Source organism: Spermophilus citellus (assembly GCF_964194105.1).
Source record: "Spermophilus citellus genome assembly, chromosome: 7".
Lineage (NCBI taxonomy): Eukaryota > Metazoa > Chordata > Mammalia > Rodentia > Sciuridae > Spermophilus > Spermophilus citellus.
In genome coordinates, this window is record NC_138188.1 from 165,781,578 (window position 1) to 165,802,006 (window position 20,429).

At 42.8% G+C, this 20,429-nt stretch overlaps 1 protein-coding gene across 1 annotated transcript in view; it reads right to left on the reverse strand.

Moving 5' to 3' along the window:
• MCM3AP (minichromosome maintenance complex component 3 associated protein) overlaps positions 1–20,429 on the reverse strand; it is a 44,293-nt gene that overhangs the window by 12,058 nt on the left and 11,806 nt on the right. Inside the window, exons 8-21 of the mRNA XM_081301521.1 lie at positions 19,627–19,824; positions 18,754–19,022; positions 17,032–17,194; positions 16,434–16,594; positions 15,424–15,665; positions 14,904–15,109; positions 14,031–14,131; positions 10,704–10,835; positions 10,049–10,162; positions 7,362–7,514; positions 6,472–6,669; positions 4,699–4,767; positions 4,487–4,621; positions 2,483–2,639 (exon numbers count right to left, since the gene is read on the reverse strand). Of these exons, the coding sequence (XP_081157647.1) occupies positions 2,483–2,639; positions 4,487–4,621; positions 4,699–4,767; positions 6,472–6,669; positions 7,362–7,514; positions 10,049–10,162; positions 10,704–10,835; positions 14,031–14,131; positions 14,904–15,109; positions 15,424–15,665; positions 16,434–16,594; positions 17,032–17,194; positions 18,754–19,022; positions 19,627–19,824 (2,298 nt within the window). The remainder of the gene's footprint in view (positions 1–2,482; positions 2,640–4,486; positions 4,622–4,698; positions 4,768–6,471; positions 6,670–7,361; positions 7,515–10,048; positions 10,163–10,703; positions 10,836–14,030; positions 14,132–14,903; positions 15,110–15,423; positions 15,666–16,433; positions 16,595–17,031; positions 17,195–18,753; positions 19,023–19,626; positions 19,825–20,429) is intronic.

Below are 20,429 nucleotides of genomic sequence, written 5' to 3' on the forward strand. Positions count from 1 at the left end.
ACATATTAGGTGCACTGCGTTACATGGCTTATTTTAACTTCTATGACTAAAACAGATAATATCAGTCAGAGAATAAAACAGATGTATCAATCAGAGTATCCCTACATAAGTGGCACAGAGATGCTAAGGAGCTTTCTCAAGGTCACAAAACTAGCAGGTGGAAGAACAGAGACAGATGCTCACAAGGATGGCTCAAAGATGCATGCTATTTGTATAGAGGTCCCAGTAACAGCCATACCCTGGTAGAAGCTATCAGCCCAGGGTAGAACAAGAGGATGGCACTTTCTCAAAGGGAGGGCTCCAAGGAAAAGAAGAGACATGGATATATCAGGTCAAGTGACAGAACATGTGGAAAACTCTACTGAGATACATATAGTCTACACAATAACAATTAAAAAGATACAGAGAATCTATGTAAGTGAGGAAAGAAGGCATCTATTAAAGAAAAAAAAGATGTCATAGAAGAACACTTCTGGTTCAGAGACATCAAAATGGGACCCCACTTGCTGAAGTAATAATAAAAGGGATGGTTATAGCTATCCTGGGAAGATGATGGGACCCTGATATAAAAGGTCTCTCCTCACCTAGGTTGGTGTGTGACACCAAGTTGGCTCCCATATCCCCCCTCCTAGTACCTATACCTTGCAGAGTCCTCTGCCCTGAATATAGGGTGGGCCCAATGACTCCCTTCCAACAGAGAGAATCTAACACTACGGGTATCACTTCTATAACTAGGTCATGAAGAGACTTGGACTTCCATTTTGGCCACCCTGTCTTCCTCACTCCCTGCCATGTTGTGAGTTCCCTCATGGAGAAGCCATGGCATGCAGTGGAGAAAGTCTCTGTCCACAGCCTCCAAGGAAATGCAGCTTTTAGACAAGCTTTCTGATGAGACCATAAAACAAGCCAACATCTTGATTTCCATCTTGTGAGAGGTCCTAAGTCATAGGACCCAGCTAAACTGTATTTGGATACTTGACCATAGAAACCATAAGATAATAATATTTGTTATTCTGAGCCAGTCCTGAAGGAGAGAGAGAAAACAGACTGGACTCATTGTGAGCATTCCTCCAGACACTCAGACCAGCTAGTCCTCAGGAGACTCTGGTACTGTGACTAAGACTGTCACATTATAGAACAAGTGAGGTCAAGTGCCATCACTAGACTCAGAGCTGGCCAGAGTAGTGGCCACTGACACCAAGTCTGTTCAACATTGAAGTCTACACTTTCAAAGGACACATCTGGTTTCATTTTCAAATATGTATGCTGAAACCTAAAACTAATTTATGTAGGTTTAAATCTAATGAAGTTCTCATTAAACCAAACTTCCCAGAGAACCAGTCAATTCAGTACATAAAATGCCTACAAAGAACAAAAATGAAACTTTGTAATAGAAAACCTAGGCCAACTTCAGTATTCTTAAAGAGGTCTGTGACAGCTAAGCTCACTGCTTGCTGTAGTTTTAATCTGCAGTGTCCCCCAAGGCTCACGTGTTAAAGGCTTGAACCCCAGCTTGGTACTATAGGGAGGTAGTGAACCTGTAAGAGGTGATGGCCTAGTGAAAGGTCTTCAGATCACTGAATGCATTCCTTTGAAGGGGACAGAACCCAGCCCTTCCTCTCTCCCTATCTTTTGCTTCCCAGCCAGTTGTTCCCACAATGATGGGAACTGTCTCACCACAGGCCCAAAGCAGTAGGGCCAACTGATCATGAACTCAAATCTCTAAATTGTAAACCAAAATAAATAAACCTTTTCTTTTAATAAGCTGATTATCTCAGGTATTTGATACAGTAACAGAAAGCTATTTAATGTATTCATCTACTAGATTCCAGCCTGGAGGCTCTCACCAAATATGGTTACGGGTTATCATCAAGACATGAGGAAGGCCAAGCATGGTGGTGCATGCCTGCAACCTCAGCTACTCAGGAGGTAGAGGCAGGGAGATGACAAGTTTGAGGCTAGCCTGGATAATTTAGTGAGACCCTGTCTTAAAATAAAAAGAGCTAGGGATGTAGCTCAGTGTAGAGTGCCCCTAGTCCATCCCTAGTACCACCAAAAACAAAATAAAAGACACAAGAAAAGACAGAACCAACACTTGCTTCTCAGCCTCACAGTCTTTCAAAAACACTTTAAAGAATAAATAGCGGGCTAGGGTTGTGGCTAGAGTGCTTGCCTAGCATGCATGATGCACTGGGTTCAATCCCCAGAACCACATTAAAAAAACTAAGAGGCTAGGGTTGTGGCTTAGCAGTAGAGTGCTCGCTTCACACATGCGAGACCCTGGGTTCGATCCTCAGCACAATATAAAAAAAAAAAAAAATAGATAAAATAAAGTTACCGTGTCCAATTACAACTAAAAAAATATTTAAAAAACTAAATAAACAAAAAGAATAAGTAGCACTTATATAATTCTAGTGATGCCTGAGAGTGAGTGAAAATTAAAAAACCATGGAGATAGATTCACAAAGTGAATATTGCTCACCTTTATACACACATTGACAGAAACTGTCTGATCCCCTTTGCTGCTGAGTGCATTAAATATTGTGAGTGTCTGGATATCACCAGCATTATTGGAACACATGTCACCAACTGAACCATCATCTCCCATGAACTTGGCTTTTAGCCAATTTGCTAGAATTCTGTAGATTAAAAAAAAAAAAAAATAACAACACTTAAAGAAGAATCTGATTCTAACTTTGAACTATAAATATTTTCAAGAAAAGAAGACATACCACACAGACCCTAGGGCCACAGACATCAACTCTTATTGTGAGGTTGACATGGACCAAACAGGGTGTCATTTAAAACAGAGCTCAGCGGTAGAGCACTTGCCTCGTACTTGTGAGATACTGGGTTCAATCCTCAGCACCACATAAAAAATAAATAAAGATATTGGGTCCATCTTTAAAAAATATATATCTTTGGAAAAACTAAAATAAATAAAACAGAGCTGGGTCCTACAGGGTTGTATTTGGGCAATAAAAGAAGAAACTCATGGAACTATCTCATTTTTATGTGACTGTATCTAAAGTACTAAGGAAAGATTCTGAACAGAAAACATCCCTGGAGTTTGAAATACACATTTTATAGAAACACATTTCTCATGCCTGAAACCTTAAAAATTTCCTAAGTGATGTACATTTCCTAATGAACTTAGTAAATTAGAAATAGGTGTTTTAAGAAATGAATAAGTATTTTTAAAATACCACAACTCTTCATTGTTTAGTTGTCCTATGAGACGAACATCATGATTTCCTCCTTCCTTATCCCAATGATAAACTATTTAAAAATGATATGTTCAGAGGACTCAGAGCCTCCCACATTGTGGTGGGAGTGTGAAATAGGGCACCTACCATGGATACATTATGGCATTCCCTCAAAGACTTAAACAGAGTTATCATTACCATAGTGATTCCTCTCCTAGGTATAAACATGTCCACACAATAAATAGGTGGATGTCCAAAGCAGCCTTATTCATAATAGCCAAAGAATGGACAATCCAAATATCAACTAACAAAATGTGGTAAATTTATACATGCCTCAACACGGATGAGCCTAGAAAACAGGCTTAGGGAAACATGTCAGTCACAAAAAACTACGTATCATATGATTCTATTTATATAAGATGTCCAGATTAGGCAAATCCATAGGAAAAGAATAAAAAACAGTAGTTGCCAGGAGTTAGGGGTAGGAGAGAATGGAGACTGATAATGAAAATATGACTTTTACTTAGGTAAAAAAAAAGTTCCAGAACAAAATGATGTAGATAGTTGTAAATATAACTAAAAACTCACTGAACTCTTAAAACACACCAACACTTAAAATGGGCAAAGTTTATGCTACATGAACTAATTACATTTCAGTAAGCTATTAACAACAACAACAACAACAAAAAAGTAACATGTTCTGTACTAGGTATAAAAGTGGGATTTCCGGAGGCCATTTGGTTATAGGAAATAATGTCATGTCATTTTTTAAATCTCTTTTTTGAAATGCCAAAAGTCTTTTTTTTCCAAAGGGGGGAAAAATGGAACTATAGCAGACAAACCATAAACTTTCTTCCAAGAGTCTAAAATGAGTGGGCTCTAGTCAATACACCCAAGCATAGCTTTAATTGACAATCAACTCTTAAATGCTTTGGGACCAAGACTACTACAAAGTGGAAAAAAAATTAAGATAATCTAAAGTATCAACTTCAAATCATGAACAAAACATACTGCAAGTTTAAGCATTAAAATATAAGTCTGGATTGGGGCTGTGGCTCAGTGGTAGAGCACTCGCCTGGCACGTGTGAGGCCCTGGGTTCGATCCTCAACACCACATAAAAATAAATAAAGGTATTTAAAAATATGTAAGTATAATATATTTAAAATATATATATATATATATCTGTTCCAGGGTTCCCACCATATGAGGCCCACAGCCCTGCCTGGCCAGTGCTCTCAAGAAATCACACTATCAGTGTTCACAACACTGTCAGACAGACCTGCCAGGACTCCCCGGGGACTGCTCTTCTCCATCAGGCAGCACCAGTACCAACTTCCAGAACACGCGCTCCCGCCTCTCAGGGAAGTGCTCAGCCACAAGGGATGGAAGGTCCAGAGGTGCCCATGCAGCATTGCTGGAAGGGACAGACCACAGTGGTTAATCCCATGTACCTGCCTCAGAGGAGAAGCACATAAAATAGGGCCAACAGACCTCAGCAGCTGCTGGTGGAAGTGCTGAACCTTCATCTGGTGAGCTGTCATGTTTCTGAGCCGCCGCAACCTACAAAGGAAGAGAGAATAACAGCATGCTCATGCCACAGAAGGGACTTTAGAATATTTACTGGTGTTTCTGAATGAAAAGCAATTGGCTAGTGCCTTCTTGTGTCAAGTACTAAGAAGACTGGGAAAATGTTTTCTGATAAAGAACTAGGTTAGTCAGATGACCCTTCATTCCACAGATATCCATTCAGTATCTGCTGTGAGCTGGCCATGGGAGACTTAGCAATAAGACAAAAGTCCTCTTTTAGAACACACACTCATGGGCGAGAACCACCTGTACTGGCTGGTACAGGTTGCAGGACATGTCAGTGTCATGGGCAATTGTAGCAGAGCAGGCAGGAGCCATGTTACATGCTGTCATCTCACTCTGATGGTCAGAAGGAAATGTGAGCAAAGACCTGAAGGAAAGAGAGTAGCCAGCAAGACTGTTTCTGACAGATTGAAGAAGAGGGAATGGCCTCTCCATGCCACCACAGAGCCTGAAGTGTTTGGGGGGGGGGGGGGAGTGGTGTCTAGGAGAAGGGGTTCAGTCTATGGTACAGCACAGGATCATGAATAAGAGGTGAGGCAACCTGAACGAGATGACAAGGGACCCTATCTCGGTGGGTGGAGGACTCTGGCTATAGCCATAATCCAGAGAGAAGCACTGGCAGAGACAGACAAGGGTGGAGCTCAAGGAGGGTAGGTCTGAGAGAAGAATGCAAGCCCATGTCTGTGACCACAGGATGGCTACTTAGGAGCAGGACAGAGGCAAGCTGAGGAAAATTAAGATTTGGAAGTCATGCTGGGAGCTAGACAAGAGTCTAGAATGCAGGGAAGAGGTACTGCCTGGAGCTGCACCAAGGGAGATGTCAGTATGAAGGTTGGGGACAGGTCAACAGAGAGAGGGGAAGAATAGAGGGCAAGGGCTGAGCTGAGGGAGTTGGTGAAGGGTGTCAGAAAAGGAGGCCAAGGCTGAGAAGGGCAGCTGGTGAGGAGGAGGAGGACTTAAGAGAAAACGTAAGAAGCTGTTGACTCTAAGGTAGCCATGGGCAGAGAAAGTGCCCCAACCTCACAGCATGCCTTACAATAACGAGACCATCCAAGCCCCTCTCACCACCTGTTTACAGATTCAGAGATGACTACCGAATCTGGTTTAAGATAAGACAGTATGCCTGCTATGGCCCCTCTATCATACCTCCCCAGGGCCTGCCCACAGAGAAGCAGGGTGGCCAGACAGGCAGTCTCAAGAGGTGACACTGACACTAGGCCTGATAACAAAGACCAAACCCCACCAGGCCAAGATTGGACAGTTTAGACCCCAGGAACTAGATATGCTCAGGGCAACTAGGAGTGGGGAGTGCTAAGGCCCTGTTGCAGGAAACAGAGGGTGGCGTGTTAATCAGATACAGCAGTGAACCTCTGGCTCCACCAATAAGGATGATATGTATGTACTTTAAAACTGGGAAGAGAGAAAAACAGGTGATTTTGAGTCAATCACCAAAATTGAATCGTTCAAGGAAAAAGTAGTATGAAATCAGAGCCCTACTTCCCAGTAGTAAAGGAAGTCACATGTCCCTAGCTATAGAAATAACACATTCAAAATGCAGTCTCCCGTCTGTCCTCACTTCCTGATACCACTTTTCTTAACTAGCAAATACATAGTTTAGACCAGTTCCTGGCGAAGCATTGCAGGACAGGAGCCAAGGCATGGCTGGGCACTGACCTGGTGCAGGAGATGCCCACTTTCCCTGCATGGCCCAGGTCCAAAAGGCCCTTAGCCAGGTTCTCCTCAGCAATAGGGCACTCTGCACTGGGTGCCAATGCCTGCAACCGGTTATTCACATCCACACAGCAGGGTGCTGCAGGAAAGGCCCGCATCTGACGCCTTAGTTTCTTCCGGGCTGTAACAGCTTCCCTCCACCTGAAGGACACACAAACATATCATCATTCGAGACTAACACCATGGGACAAATGCACATGTCATAGTTCAGCACTATGATGTGAAGAAACATGGTTTAGGGTCTTTTCCAGCAACAGTCCTTAAACTGAGAAATGAATGAGAATTAAAATATACGCATGAGAGCAAAAAATAGCATTAAACTACTAAATATAAAAGTTAACACTGAATGGTCTCTGAAGGTTGATTCAGCAATATGGACAAAATCTAAACCCAGCAAACACCACTGATAGGAATGTATCTTCCCACAGCATGCACATATATAGATATATGAACTGTTGGTACAAGGTGGTCACTGCAACACTTTGTCACAGCTAGAAAGAGAGGCATGTGGGAGTCTATCAATAGGGAACCAAGGTAGTATATAACTCACTTGTAGTGACATGCTACACAGTAAAAGGGCAAGCTCAATATGCTGCACTGCCAGGCCCCAAAGCACACCAAGCAGAGTAAAGATTTAGAACACAGTAGAGAGCATGATCTGCTGATAGCCATAAAAAAAAAAAAAAAAAAAAAAAAAAAGACAAGAAGATTACACTAGCAACTGCTGTGTCTGAGAAATGGACAAAGGTCTATCTAAAGGAACTGATGGCTAATACATGTTGAATTTAGTAAAAGAGTCCCCTGAGTGTGGATCTGTAGAATACAGGACTCACCGCTGTAGATACTTGCAGAAGCACTGAAGTTCCTGTAGCGTCTCTTTGGCAGTCTGGAAAATTTCCTCAGCAAGAAACAAGTCCACCAATTGGGCACAGATATCCTCACAACAACGGGCCACACGAACCTTCTGGTCCGTCTCTACTGCATTCCTAGGAAACAGGGCAGTCAGTGTGGAGACACTACACCACAGCCCAGACAAGGAGAACTGACTTTAAAAGTGACGAGTCTGTGTCCTTCATGAGGAAACGTAATTATGTCTTCATGTAAAAGTACAGATACCTCAGCAGCTCATGAGGCTGAAACAGGAGGATTTCAAGTACAATGCCAGCCTCAGGAACTCTCGAGACTTTGTCTCTAAATAAAATACAAATAGGACTGGGGATGTGTGTGGCTCAGTGGTCAAGTGCTCCTGAGTTCAATCCCTAGTACCTCCCCCGGCCCAAGAAAAAGAAAAAGTACAGACACCTAGAAATAGAAAGAAAAGTGGTATAAGGTGATACAGTATATGTCCAAAAGGACCCCTGTAACAGTCAAGAAATGAACCTTTAAGTTCAAAGCCAGCTTCAGCAACAATGAGGTGCTAAGCAACTCAGTGAGACCCTGTCTCTGAGTAAAATATAAAATAGGGCTGGGGATGTGGCTCAGTGGTTGAGTGCCCGAGTTCAATCCCCTGTACCCCCACCAAAAGAAAAGAACCTTTAAGTTGGGCATGGTAGTCCACATCTATGTACTATTATAGTGGCTCAGGAGACCTGAGGCAAGAGGATTGCAAATTTAAGGCTAGCCTGAGTAACTGTCTCAAAAATTTAAAAAAAAAGGTAGGGGGCTAGGGATATGGCTTAGTGTTAAAGAAATCCTGAGTTCACTCAAGTACACTATTAAAGAAAAAGAAATAAACCTTTAGCCCAGCTGGACATGATGGCACACACCTATAATCCCAGCACTTGAAAGGCTGAGGCAGGAGAATCTTTTGAGCCTGGGAGCTCAAGAACAGCCTGGGCAACATAGTGGGACCCCTTCTCCATAAAAAGAGAAGAAAAACAAAGGAAATATTTATCCTAATAAAATAGTTGAAAATTTTAACTTTTAAATAGCCATAAGACAACTGAAAAATCTCAACACAAAGAATTACAATTAGAAGTATCCCAAATATATGATAAATCACTGGTGACTACTAAGGATGGTTGCCTGTGGCCATGCAGTGGTGGCCTAGGATAAAACAGTATATTATATTTTTATAACAAAATTCTATCAAACAAGAGCACAGAGGATTATATCAAACATACAGTCACAAAGTCAAAGTAGCTTCAACAGCCAATAGCTCATCCTTGGAGACAACCTGGGGCTGAGTTGACACCAAGCCTCCTCAAACTGCAGGACACTGTCTCTGCATCACAGCAAGCTAGGGCTTTTACCTCTGTCCTAACACTGTTCTGGGGTTCAGAGTACACATATCACCATCAATTGTGGGGTGTCTTCCTTTACAGAAACCAGGAAAAGGCCCCAAACTATGACAGATGGAAGGAAACACTAATTAAAGATGCACAGCCTGCTGCCAGGTGTGGTGGCACATGCCTGTAATGCCAGCACCTTAGGAAGCTGAGGCAGTAGGATCACAAATTTGAGGTCAGCCTCAGCCACTGAAGAGATTCTTCTCAGGCTGGGCTGTGGCTCAATGTAGAGCACTTGCCTTCATGTGCCGCACTAGGTTCGATCCTCAGTACCACATAAAAAAATAAATAAAGTTATTAAAAAAATACCCTGCTGGGGCTGGGGTTGTGGCTTAGTGGTAGAGTGCTTGCCTAACGTGTGAGGCCCTGGGTTCAATCCTCAGCACTGAATATAAATAAATAAAATAAAGGTATTGTGTCCAACTACAACTTTAAAAAAAAAAATGACTCTGTCTCAGGCTGGGGATATAGTTCAGTTGGTAGAGTGTCTGCCTTGTATACATAAGGCCTTGGGTTCAATCCCCAGCACCACAAAAAAAAAAAAAAAAAAAAAAAAAAAAGAGAGAGAGAGAGAAAGAACCTGTCTCAACCATGTCCTACTTTCCTCTTCATCTCAAAAAAGGGATGTAGTTCATTAGTAGAACACTCCTGGGTTCAACCCCCAGTATCAAAATAAATAAATGAAATGAAATGAAATGAAAAATATATATTGCCTGCTGGGTGAGTTCCCCATCTGCACTAGAAGTGTTAAAGCAATGTGGTCTATGGCCTTCAGGCTATATCATGAAAGCTTAAGCATAAAGACAGATATTCTTTCACAGCTGGAATGCCTTTTTTTTTAACGGAAAGTTGGCAACAAAATTATTAACGTTCTTAAGTGAATAGCCCAAGGATACCTTCTAATATATAAAACAAGGGAGAGTCTCCTACTTGAAAAACATTGATCGTAAATAACCTGGTGTGGAGAAGACTACACCAGTGAATCTGCCAAGACACATGTCCCCACGCCCGATGTAGGGTCCACAAGAGGAATCTGAAAGTGAGGCCCTCCCTGCTCTGCTCCCTGAAGTACAGAATTGGCATGTTACCACTTGACTATCCAACAGATATGCTCCTTTTCAAATTTAGGTGCAAACCTGCTATCCTGAACTGCGCCAGCCTCACTTAGTGCCTTCTAACCCTCCACCCTCCCTCCATACCCCAACACTGTAGTCCACCTGAGCCTCACTCACTTCAACTCCTGGGAGCAAGTTTCCCACACACACTCTGTCACCATGAGTTCTGTCAGCTCTGCAGTCAAGCTCTGGCTCAAATGAGTTAATACCAGCTCTCTTTCTTGTTTTAGCCTATGGATAAAAGAAAAAAAGCACAAGAGTAATACTTAAGAATGAAAGTAAGTGCTAGGCACAGTGGCACAGACCTACAATCCCAGCTACTTGGAAGCCTGAGGCACAAGGATCCCAAGTCCAAGACAAGCCTGGGAACCTGAGTGAAACCTGTTTCAAAATTAAGAAAACAAACTAGGAATGTAGCTCAGAGGTACAGCACCCCTAGGTTCAGTTGCCAGTACCACAAAAAATTAAAAAGTAAGAATTATTTTACTCCTTAATCATGCAGATGGAAGTGAGCGGTCCTGCCTAAGTCAGCAGCCACCTCCAGTGCAGCTTCTTTCCCTTTCTGTCCTGCTGAGGGGAAGGGCACTGTTCACAGGCTGGTACAGTCAGGGATCCCCACCTAATCCCTGGGACAAAGTATATATGAGGGTGCTGAATGGACCTGAAGAGGTCTAATGGCAGCAAGACAACAGTATCAGAATCAGGGGCCAGGGAAGTTCACCTCTGTGTCTACACTCCAAGCATGTCCTACTGCAGGGCAAGGCATACTCACCTTTCCTCTTCAGCCCGCCTCTTTTCTTCCTCCCTTCGCTCCCTTTCCTTAGTCACTTCTTCAACTGCAACATGCCTCAAAAGGCCTGTGGTTGTAGCCATTAACAGATCCTCCATGGCAGCATTAGAAACACTAAAAAGAGCAAAGTGGATAGAATTCAAACTCATGAAAAAGAATGTCATTATAGACTATTATCAAATAGGACTGTTCCTGGAATGCAAGGATGGTTTAACCTATGAACACTAATCAATGTAATACGACCACATTAACAGAACAGAGTTAAAACACATGCACACACAATCACCTCAATTAATGCAGAAAGAATATCTAGTAAAATTCAAACTAGGAACAGAAGCAACACCCTTAAGCCATTTATGAAACACCCATAACTCACATCATACACAGTGGTGAAAGCCTGAAAGTGCTTCCTCTGAGATATGAAGACAATGATGCCCACGTTTTCCACTTCAACACATTATTGAAGTTATAGCCAGAGCAATTAGACAAGAAAAAATAAGCAGCATCCAAATTGGAAAAGTAATAAAACTATATCCATTCACACATGCCATGATCTTACATATAAAAAACCCTAGGAATCCTAATAAAGAAGCTCAATAAGATTGAAGGATAAAAATCAATATACAGTGGACAGGGAACATAGTTCAGTAGAGTGCTTGCCTAGCCTGCACAAGGTCCTGGGTTTGATACCAGCACTGAAAAAAAAAGCAAAAATCAGTAGTATTTCTACATATAAACAATGAATAATTTGAAATGGAATTTTTAAAATATTCCATTTATAAGAAGCCTAGAAAATAAAAATAATGATCAGGAATAAATTTCACCAAGGAGGCAAAAGTATTGTACACTGAAAACTATTAAAACACTGCTGAAAGAAATTAAGGCTAACCTAAATGTTAAGATAACAATACCACCCAGAATAATCTATAGGTTCAGTGCAATCCTTATCATTTAGCATTTTTTGCAGAAATAGAAAAATGCTTTCTAAAATTAGAATGGTATATCAAGGAATCCCAAATAGCAAAACGGCCTTGAGAAAACAAGAACAACAACAACGTTAAAAGATGTATATTTTTTTTTATAATATTTATTTTTAGTTGAAGTTGGACACAATACCTTTATTTTTATGTGGTGCTGAGGATCGAACCCAGGGCCTCACATGTGCTAGGTAAGTGCTCTACTACTGAGCCACAACCCCAGCCCGGATGTATACTTTTTAATATCAAAACTTATTGCAGAACTACTTTAACCAAAACAAGGTAGTACTGGTGTAAGGACAGACATAAAGACCAATGAAGCAGAACATAGAGCCCAGAAAGAAACCCTCACATCATGTTTAAATGACTTTTAACAAGGCTGCCAATACCAGTTAATAGGGAAAGAAGTCTTTTTAACAAACGGTGCTAGGAAAACTAGATATCCACTGTCAAAGCATGAGATTGGACCCTTATGTTACACCATACACAAAAATGAAATAAAATAGATAAAAACCTAAACTTATGAGATAATATTATAAAACTCTGCTGAGTATGGTAGCACATGCCTATAATCCCAGCAACCTGGGAGGCTGAGACAGGAGGAGGATTATAAGTTTAAGATCAACCTCAGCAATTTAGCAAGATCCTATCTAAAATTTTAAAAATAGAAAAACGGGGCTGGGGTTGTGGCTCAGCAGTAGAGCACTTGTCTAGCAAGTGCGAGACCCTCGGTTTGATCCTCAGCACCACATAAAAATAAATAAAATAAAGATATTGCATCCAACTGCAAATAAAAAAATATATATTAAAAAAATAGAAAAGGGATAGGGATGTAGCAAATTGGTAAAACACCCCCGGGTTTAATCCCCAGTACCACAAATATATAAGCCCATGGAAATAGTTTTTTAGTTTCATTAAATGGGACATGCTTCACCTATAATCATAGCTACTCAGGATGCTGAGGCAGAAAGATCAAAAGTTCATGGTCAACCTGGGCTACTTAGAAGACCCTATCTCCAAAAAGTTTTTTAAAAGGGCTGGAGATGTAGCTCGGTGATAGAATACCCCTGAGTTCCATCTTAAAGTAACAACAAAAAAAATTAGGAAGTATATATTTTAACTCCAGGATAAAAAAAACTTAACCAGCCAGGCATGACAACATGTATCCACAGTCACAGTTACTTGGGAGGCTGAGGTAAGAGGATCCTTAAGCCTAGGAGTTCAAGACTCTACCTCAGAAAAAAAAAAAAACATTAAGAAACACACAGTGTCAATCCTTTTGTGTAATTCTTCCTTTTTTTTTTTTTTTTTTTTAGTGGTCCTGGGGATTGAACCCAGGGCCTGGTGCATGAGAAGCAAGCACTCTACCAACTGAGCTATATCCCCAGCTCCCCAGCCCTTTTTATTTTGGTTAAGACAGGATCTAAGTTTCCCAGGATGGCCTTGAATTTGCACTCCTTCTACCTCAGCCTCCCAAATCAGTAGGATTACAGGTGTGTTCCACACCCGGCCCAAGTAGCTGTATTTTATACAGACAAAACAATATCTTTCCTTATTGTTATGCCACTGGGATTTTTAAAAGATGTTGAGTTCACTTTAAAATTAAGAGCTTAGAAAAACTTTATTACATTTATTGAAACTAAATTGAAAAAAATAAATGTTTCTAATTTTTAACAAGGAATGAACTAATTTTGACTGGACATTTGAGATATGTTTAAAGAAAAATAGGTTTATAACTTATAAACTTTAATATAAACTGTTGCTCAAAAACATGTGGAGGAGTTATGGCTCAGTGGCAGAACACTCACCTAACGTGTTTGAGGCCCTGGGTTAGATCCTCAGCACCATATAAAGATGAATAAGTACAAGTATCGTGTCCATCTACAACTAAGAAATATTTTTCTAAAAAAGCACATGTAGCTGGGTGCAGTTGCGCAAGCCTATAATCCCAGCAACTTGGGAGGCTGAGGCAAGAGGATTTTGAGTTTAAAACCAGCCTCAGCAACTTAGCCAGGCGCTAAGCAACTCAGTGAGAGCCTGTCTCTAAATAAATACAAAAAAGTAGGGTTGGGAATGTGGCTCAGTGCACCGAATTCAATCCCCAGTACCCCAAAAGAGCATGTGTAATGAAATAGCAGGGCAGGAACATAAAAAATAGCACCTGTCTAAAGTAGAAGATGCAGAAGTCCCTGAAACTATCACCACGAGCATTGAGCCTGCTCACCCAGATCTTGTGGAAGAATGAAAACACTTTCTGAGAAGGAGTGGCAAGTATACTCCCAGGGAGCAGACAGCTGCTGAAGGGGAGGGCGGCGCACTGGGTGTCACTCACCCTAGAGCTACAGCTGCATAAGCTGCGCCAGCCGAGCTCACTTCCTCACAGTCCCTCTGAAGAGTCTCCTGGATAAGCTCATCCACCACCTGCACAAGGTCCTATGGAGAGACCAGCACAGGGGTCAAATACAGCGTCCCACCCAGGACAGAAATCTTGAGTGAAACCTTGTCACTAGACACTGTCTGAAGGTACCCACTGACAAAGCACTTGACCCCTATCATGGAGTCAGCCACACTGCTTCAGGAGAGGTCTCTGAGGAATGGCTAGGTGCCTTCCAGAGGGAAAAGCCAGGGAAGCCTACTGGATAACCACCCTTCAGATGGCCCCCACTGTGCCCTGTTCATCTTCACTTGTCCACATTGAACATCATCAACTTCTGTGGTGGTTCTTCATGCTCCCCTCAGGACTCCCTGACTCCCCGCATGAGGTTATTGCCCAGTGCCTGCCTCTGAGTGGCCAGGATGACACATTCGAGTCCCACACCTCTGCAGTAAACAAGCTCTACTCAGTTCTTTGGAAACCCCTTGTCCCCGGGCACATAGTACTGCCATAATCCCACAGGTGCTGGTCAACCTATCCACTGGCCATCTCGAATGAAGAGGTGCTGATTTCAATCACACCACACAAGTTGACGCTCTAGTAGTAAGCACTGAAGTACTGCTCTGACTACTAAGAAGAAAAGAGGGGCTCTGAAGTTAGCCTGGGGATGTTAGGCTCAGTTCTGCCACATGAGGTCATGAACATGGGCAGATACTACCCTCCACTCTCCTTTGAGACCAGGCAACACAGCACCCCAACACAGGGTAGTGGGGGCCAAAGACATTTGTGCACAATGGACTTCTCAGAGCCCTGACCTAGAAGATTCCCTACCGCATCAGAGTACACAGGTGCAGGCTTTGGAGGCAGCACCTCAGGCTGCATGGAGAGCTGGCATAGACTGGGTGCCACAGATGGGGGTGGTGGAGGGACATGAGGCAGAGATACAGGTAAGGGTTCGGGGACTGGAAGAGGCTGCGGAAGGAGACTCTGTGATGGCACATCCTGCTCTGCCTCACATTCTTCTCCTCTCCCATCACCTGGAAGAAAGGACAGAGGAAAACATGTTACTGCAGATGCACACAAACAGCACCAGGTGCAGTCATCTCCATGCAGGGACAGTCACATGGACCTAAAGGACTGCCCTCCCTGAAAACACCCACGGGACCCCTGAGGGTATATTGCTTCATGTGCAAAACAGCACTGTGGTGTCAGGGTGCCCAGAGAAGGACTTCAGAACTGTATGGAGAGGTACACCTGGGTACCAAGCCGAGGGCCCTCCAGGCCCCAGAGTAAGATAGATGCTTCTGGGCATGGAGAGGCTTTGAGGAAAATGCAGTGCAGCTTCACTCACCCGATGTATCCAAGCTAGGTCTCTGAGCGTTGACGGATAGCTCTGTGGCCAGGCTCTCCCCGACGTACTTGTTCTGGGAGTTGAAGCTGCACACGGGTGTGTGACGAGGAACTGGGGGCAATGGCCCTCCATTTACAACTTCACCAACTGACACTGTCAGCTTCCTGGTAATAAACACTGACTTCCTGGCCTTGGATAATCCCTCTGGTTCCAGGAATGCAGACCTGTTCAGCTCCACACAGCTACCCAGACCACAAAGAGCCCATAGAAAGGTGTCACTCAGGGAAGATGGCAGCTTCATCTTCCCAAATCTAGCTGTAATGCCAGAAACCCAAACCTTGTCCTGTGTCCCCTAGGCCACATGCAGATGAGAGGAAGGCACAGACCACAGTAACCCCTACTGTCAGCCTCCATAACCACATGGCCTAGCATGTTAACAACCACACATGGGACAATATATGGTCCTGTCTCAAGAAAAGAAGCTGCTCATCTCCTGAAGGACAGCTCTGGAGAAAAGAGCTATAGGAGGAAGGGGCTGGAGAAACCCCACTGAGTATAATGATGCCAATTGCTGGGAGAGGGTTTGGAAATTTCATCATGGTCTCAAAATACTGACTGGAAGGTAGAGGAAAACACATCAGCCTGGCCTATTGCTACCTCTGTCTCAACCATCTCAACTATCAGAAGTGGGCAGTGGTCACTCACAGGTCAGCATAGGCTATCTTAAAGGAACAGAATAGGAAGATTCTTAAATTTTATCTTTGGATTCTTTGGTAACTCATGAAAAGCATTGATTGTTAGAGTCACAAAGAACTTGGTCTGAAACCAGTCTGCCCACAAACAGCATATGACTTTGGGAGTACTTCCCAGCTCCATATCAGGAAAGCAGCAAGTGGAACATGCCTTCTCTAGGACTTGGCAAGCAACTGACACTTTTACAGCCCTTTATTGGAATGTAAGAAGAAAAAGGGAATGGGAGCAAAGCCCACAGTTCCAGTTTCAGCCCTTACCCATCAGAAACAGTGAGGCCATGATAGTTAAGGAAGTCTGTGGCCTCTTCGCAGTCTCTGAAAAGCAGCATGCGCACCACACCATCCAGGGGAAAGACAGTAGATCGCTGTGTGCTCACAGTATATGCAATGTTGAGAGCCCGGAGAGCATCCTTGCGGATCTGAAAGGGAAGGCAGTCTCAAATAAAGAAGCCAGTTAGACAAAGGCAACAGTCAACCCCACTTGACCAGCCTCACCCCCAAAATTTGGATTAATAATGCTGAGAATTTCAAAATTAGAGATTTTGTGCAAGTAATATGGGATCTCTGCTTTTTTCGTTTCTGTCTGCATGAATGTTGACAAGGCTGAACCTGGCTGCCATGCTCAAGATTCCTCTTATCTGAGCCACAGTGAGCATCTGCACTGCACACTTCTCCTGGCAGCGATCAACAGTGCCAATCCCAAGTTAAGGGGCCATCACAAATCCCTCACAGGCTGCAGCAGTTTCCAGGAGAGGGGGCTATAACCCGCTTGGAAGGGCTTCACAGCAGAGAGATGCTTCAGCATCCCAAGTAACAATCTCTTCCTTCTTGTACTACAAGCAGTTATTTTACTCACCTGATTGAAATAACAGTGTAAAAGACATGCATTCAGATAGGAAGCTGACTGGACCAGTTTGAAAAATCTCACAAAATTATTACTGTTCAGTGCAGCAAAAGCCTGGACAGCGAAGTCCACCTCGGGGGAGTTTCTAACATCAGGGTGAAATTGCTGCACTTCTCTGTTAGGGAGACAGAATGTTCAGAGTATTGTTTTTAATTAAACAACATTTCTAGAAAGATAGATCTGATAAATAACTAGATTTCAACAATACTGAGAAAGAGTGTCCTGTGGTGACGTGTGCCTCTGAATTCAGTTTTCTGATTTCAGAGCTACCACTCTGGACCTAGATCAATAAGGGTTTTCTTTAAAAGGATAAAATACACTGATTCAAGCAATAATTTAGTAATCATCAAAAAGTTATCTTAAAGTAATGCCGACTGGCCAGGTGCATTGGCACCTGCCTATAATCCCAGCAGCTCGGGAGACTGAGGCAGGAGAATCATGAGTTCAAAGCCAGCCTCAGCAATGGAGAGGCGCTAAGCAACTCGGTGAGAATCTGTCTGTAAAAAAAGTACAAAATAGGCCTGGGGATGTGGTTCAGTGGGCAAGAGTGCCTCCAAGTTCAATCCCTGGTACCAAAAAAATAATGCTGACTGAATGCCAGCAGTATAATGACAAAGTCTGTTATTTAAAAAAAAGAAAATCAATTTGACTGAACTATTTAAGATAGAAACAAATGATTGTCATATATGAAAAGACAGCACAGCCATTTTCCATAGCCAGCTTATCTGCCAGGCTTAATTTTAAAACATAACCAATCACACATCTAGATGTTCTACAACAAAGTTCTTGGAGAAAATACTAAACTAAAAAAAAAAAATTTTTTTCACCATAAATAAGCTAAAAAATTTTTCACCATAAATAAGCTAAAAAATTTTTCACCATAAATAAAAGAACCTTGGAACTAAAGGACAACAGCCAGCACTGAATTCAGTTTACCAACTCACAAACTTGGCCCAGAGACTCAGGTATATTTATCAGATAAAGGTCTACTTACATATCAAACCAGGGTTTAAAATTCCTTCTTTTTGGAGGGTGGGGTGGGGTACTGGGGATAGAACTCAGGGTTACTCAACCATTGAGCCACATCATTAGCCCTATTTTTGTACTTCATAGAGACAGGGTTTCACTGAGTTGCTTAGCACCTCCCTGTTGCTCAGGCTGGCTTGCAATCCTCCTGTTTCAGCCTCCCAAGCTAGAACTCCTGAGATTACAGGTATGTGCCAACATACTTGGCTTAAAATTCTTCCATTTTTAACATTGATACTTGCCATTTTGTTTCACAGTGTTTTCCTTTCTTCCTTAGACCTTTGACAAAACTACCTAGAAACAGCAAATTGCTAACAACTCTGATAGAATGTGGGCTTCCCTGTCCTGGCTCACTACCTGTATGATCAGGAGGCCTTCACCCTCATTTCCTCTCATTGAAGAGAAACATGCTCTGGAGTGAACATAAGGGTCTGAGTGAGATGTGCGGGTACAGTGCATACCCCTGTTGCTCTGCTCCCAGCTCAGCTCAGTAGCTGACAGCTCAGACTAGGGCGTCCTGCTATCGCCTAGTGTTCCCTAGCAGAGAGAGCTCAGCACTGTCAGCTATTGCAATCTTAAAGGCTCTTTTCCAAGCTAAATCTTGCCTTTTCACATATCATAGGCCATCTTGTGAATCTGGAAACTCACCTCAGGATGTCCCCCTTGTTGAGATTGAGCAGAACGTTGTACCCCTGGAACTCAGCTTCACTGGCACAGAAGATGCCTTTGTTCCTCAGATCTTGGTACATCTCTTTTAGACTCTGTAGGCACTTGGTCATGTTCTCATTGTTGATCTTGGCATCAAAGGAGGACATGGGCTCCTCACACATGAAGTGAGCACAGTGGATGTGAAATCGGGTGCACTTCTCTATCAGGGACACCGTCAGGGGATCACAGAGATGCTGCTGTGTAATGTCCTGGCCACAGGGGTGGGGAAGGATTACACACACACATGCATTACACTTGCACATGCTCCACACACACTCCCCTGGCAAAGAATCAACTGTGAGAAAAATCCATGCTTATCACCACTGAATTGCTTACTTTTCAACTTGAAACCAAGCCCATCAAGCACATTTTAAGAGGATTTTATAACAGTTTAAATAAAAGTATATTTTTGTTTTAGATTAAGATATTTGAGTAATTCAGGCACTATGGCAGATGCCTGTAATCCCAGTGACTTGGGAGGCTGAGGTAGGAGAATCACAAGTTCAAAGCCAGCCTCAGAAACTTAGTGAGGCCCTATGCAACTTAGTGAGACCCTGTCTCAAGATACAAAATAAAAAGAGCTGGAGTAGGCTGGGGATATAGCTCAGTTAGTAGAGTGTTTGCCTTACATGCACAGGGCCCTGGGTTCAACCCCAGAACCACACACACACAAAAGGGGGAGGGGGGTTGGAGATGTAGCTCAGTGGTTAAGTGTCCCGGGTTCAATCCCTAGTAGTAAAATGAAAAGTGCTCCCAGTATGCCTTTGGAATATACATGCATTTCCTAGTCTCCTGACCAGAGGTAGCTGATACCTTCCGTATGCCCCGTGTGCGGTTCCACACGAAGTCGTACCAGTCCCGCAGGCTGCCTTCCTTCTGGTCCATGATCTGAGTCACCAAGTAGTCCATGGTCCTGCTGAGCACTGCAGATGGTCGTAGCTCATGTGGCAGAGGCTCCTCCTGATCAGCTGAAGACCGGCTATATTCCTTCACGGCCGCTGCATGGTCCACCTGGGAACACAGAACAGGGACAGGTTATTTGTGTGGCAGGTGCTGGGGCCACCTACTGGCACCGTTGTTCCTTTAATCAAGGGGGAAATCATGCATGCACTCACACAAGATCCATGCCTAAGAATACACTTTTAAAATGAATCCCTGGATTCAACCCCTTATCCAAAAAATAAAGATGAACTGAGGTTCAAAATGGTTGACAAAGCCACACAACTCGAGTTTCAGGGCCAAGATTTTTTTGTGTGTGTGGGACTAGAGAATGAATCCAGATGTACCTGTAAGCTATATCCCCCACCCTCTTAAAAATTATTTTTTAATTAAAATTTTAAAAACCTGAAGAGCAAAAGAATCTAGACTGGTGCAGATTTCTGGGGAATATGTGCTAACACAGTTCAGGAAGGGTCAGACTCTCTGATGCAGTAATTTAATGCATAGACGTAGCTGAAAAAAATAATCAAAATATCATAGAAGCATTGCACACAAGATGCCAAACAATATTATTATTTGAACTGAAAAATTAAAAACAGTCTATCTACTGACTGCAAAAAATGGACAGTTTTGACAGAGCTACATAAAGACACATATGCTTCATTTAGAAAACACTT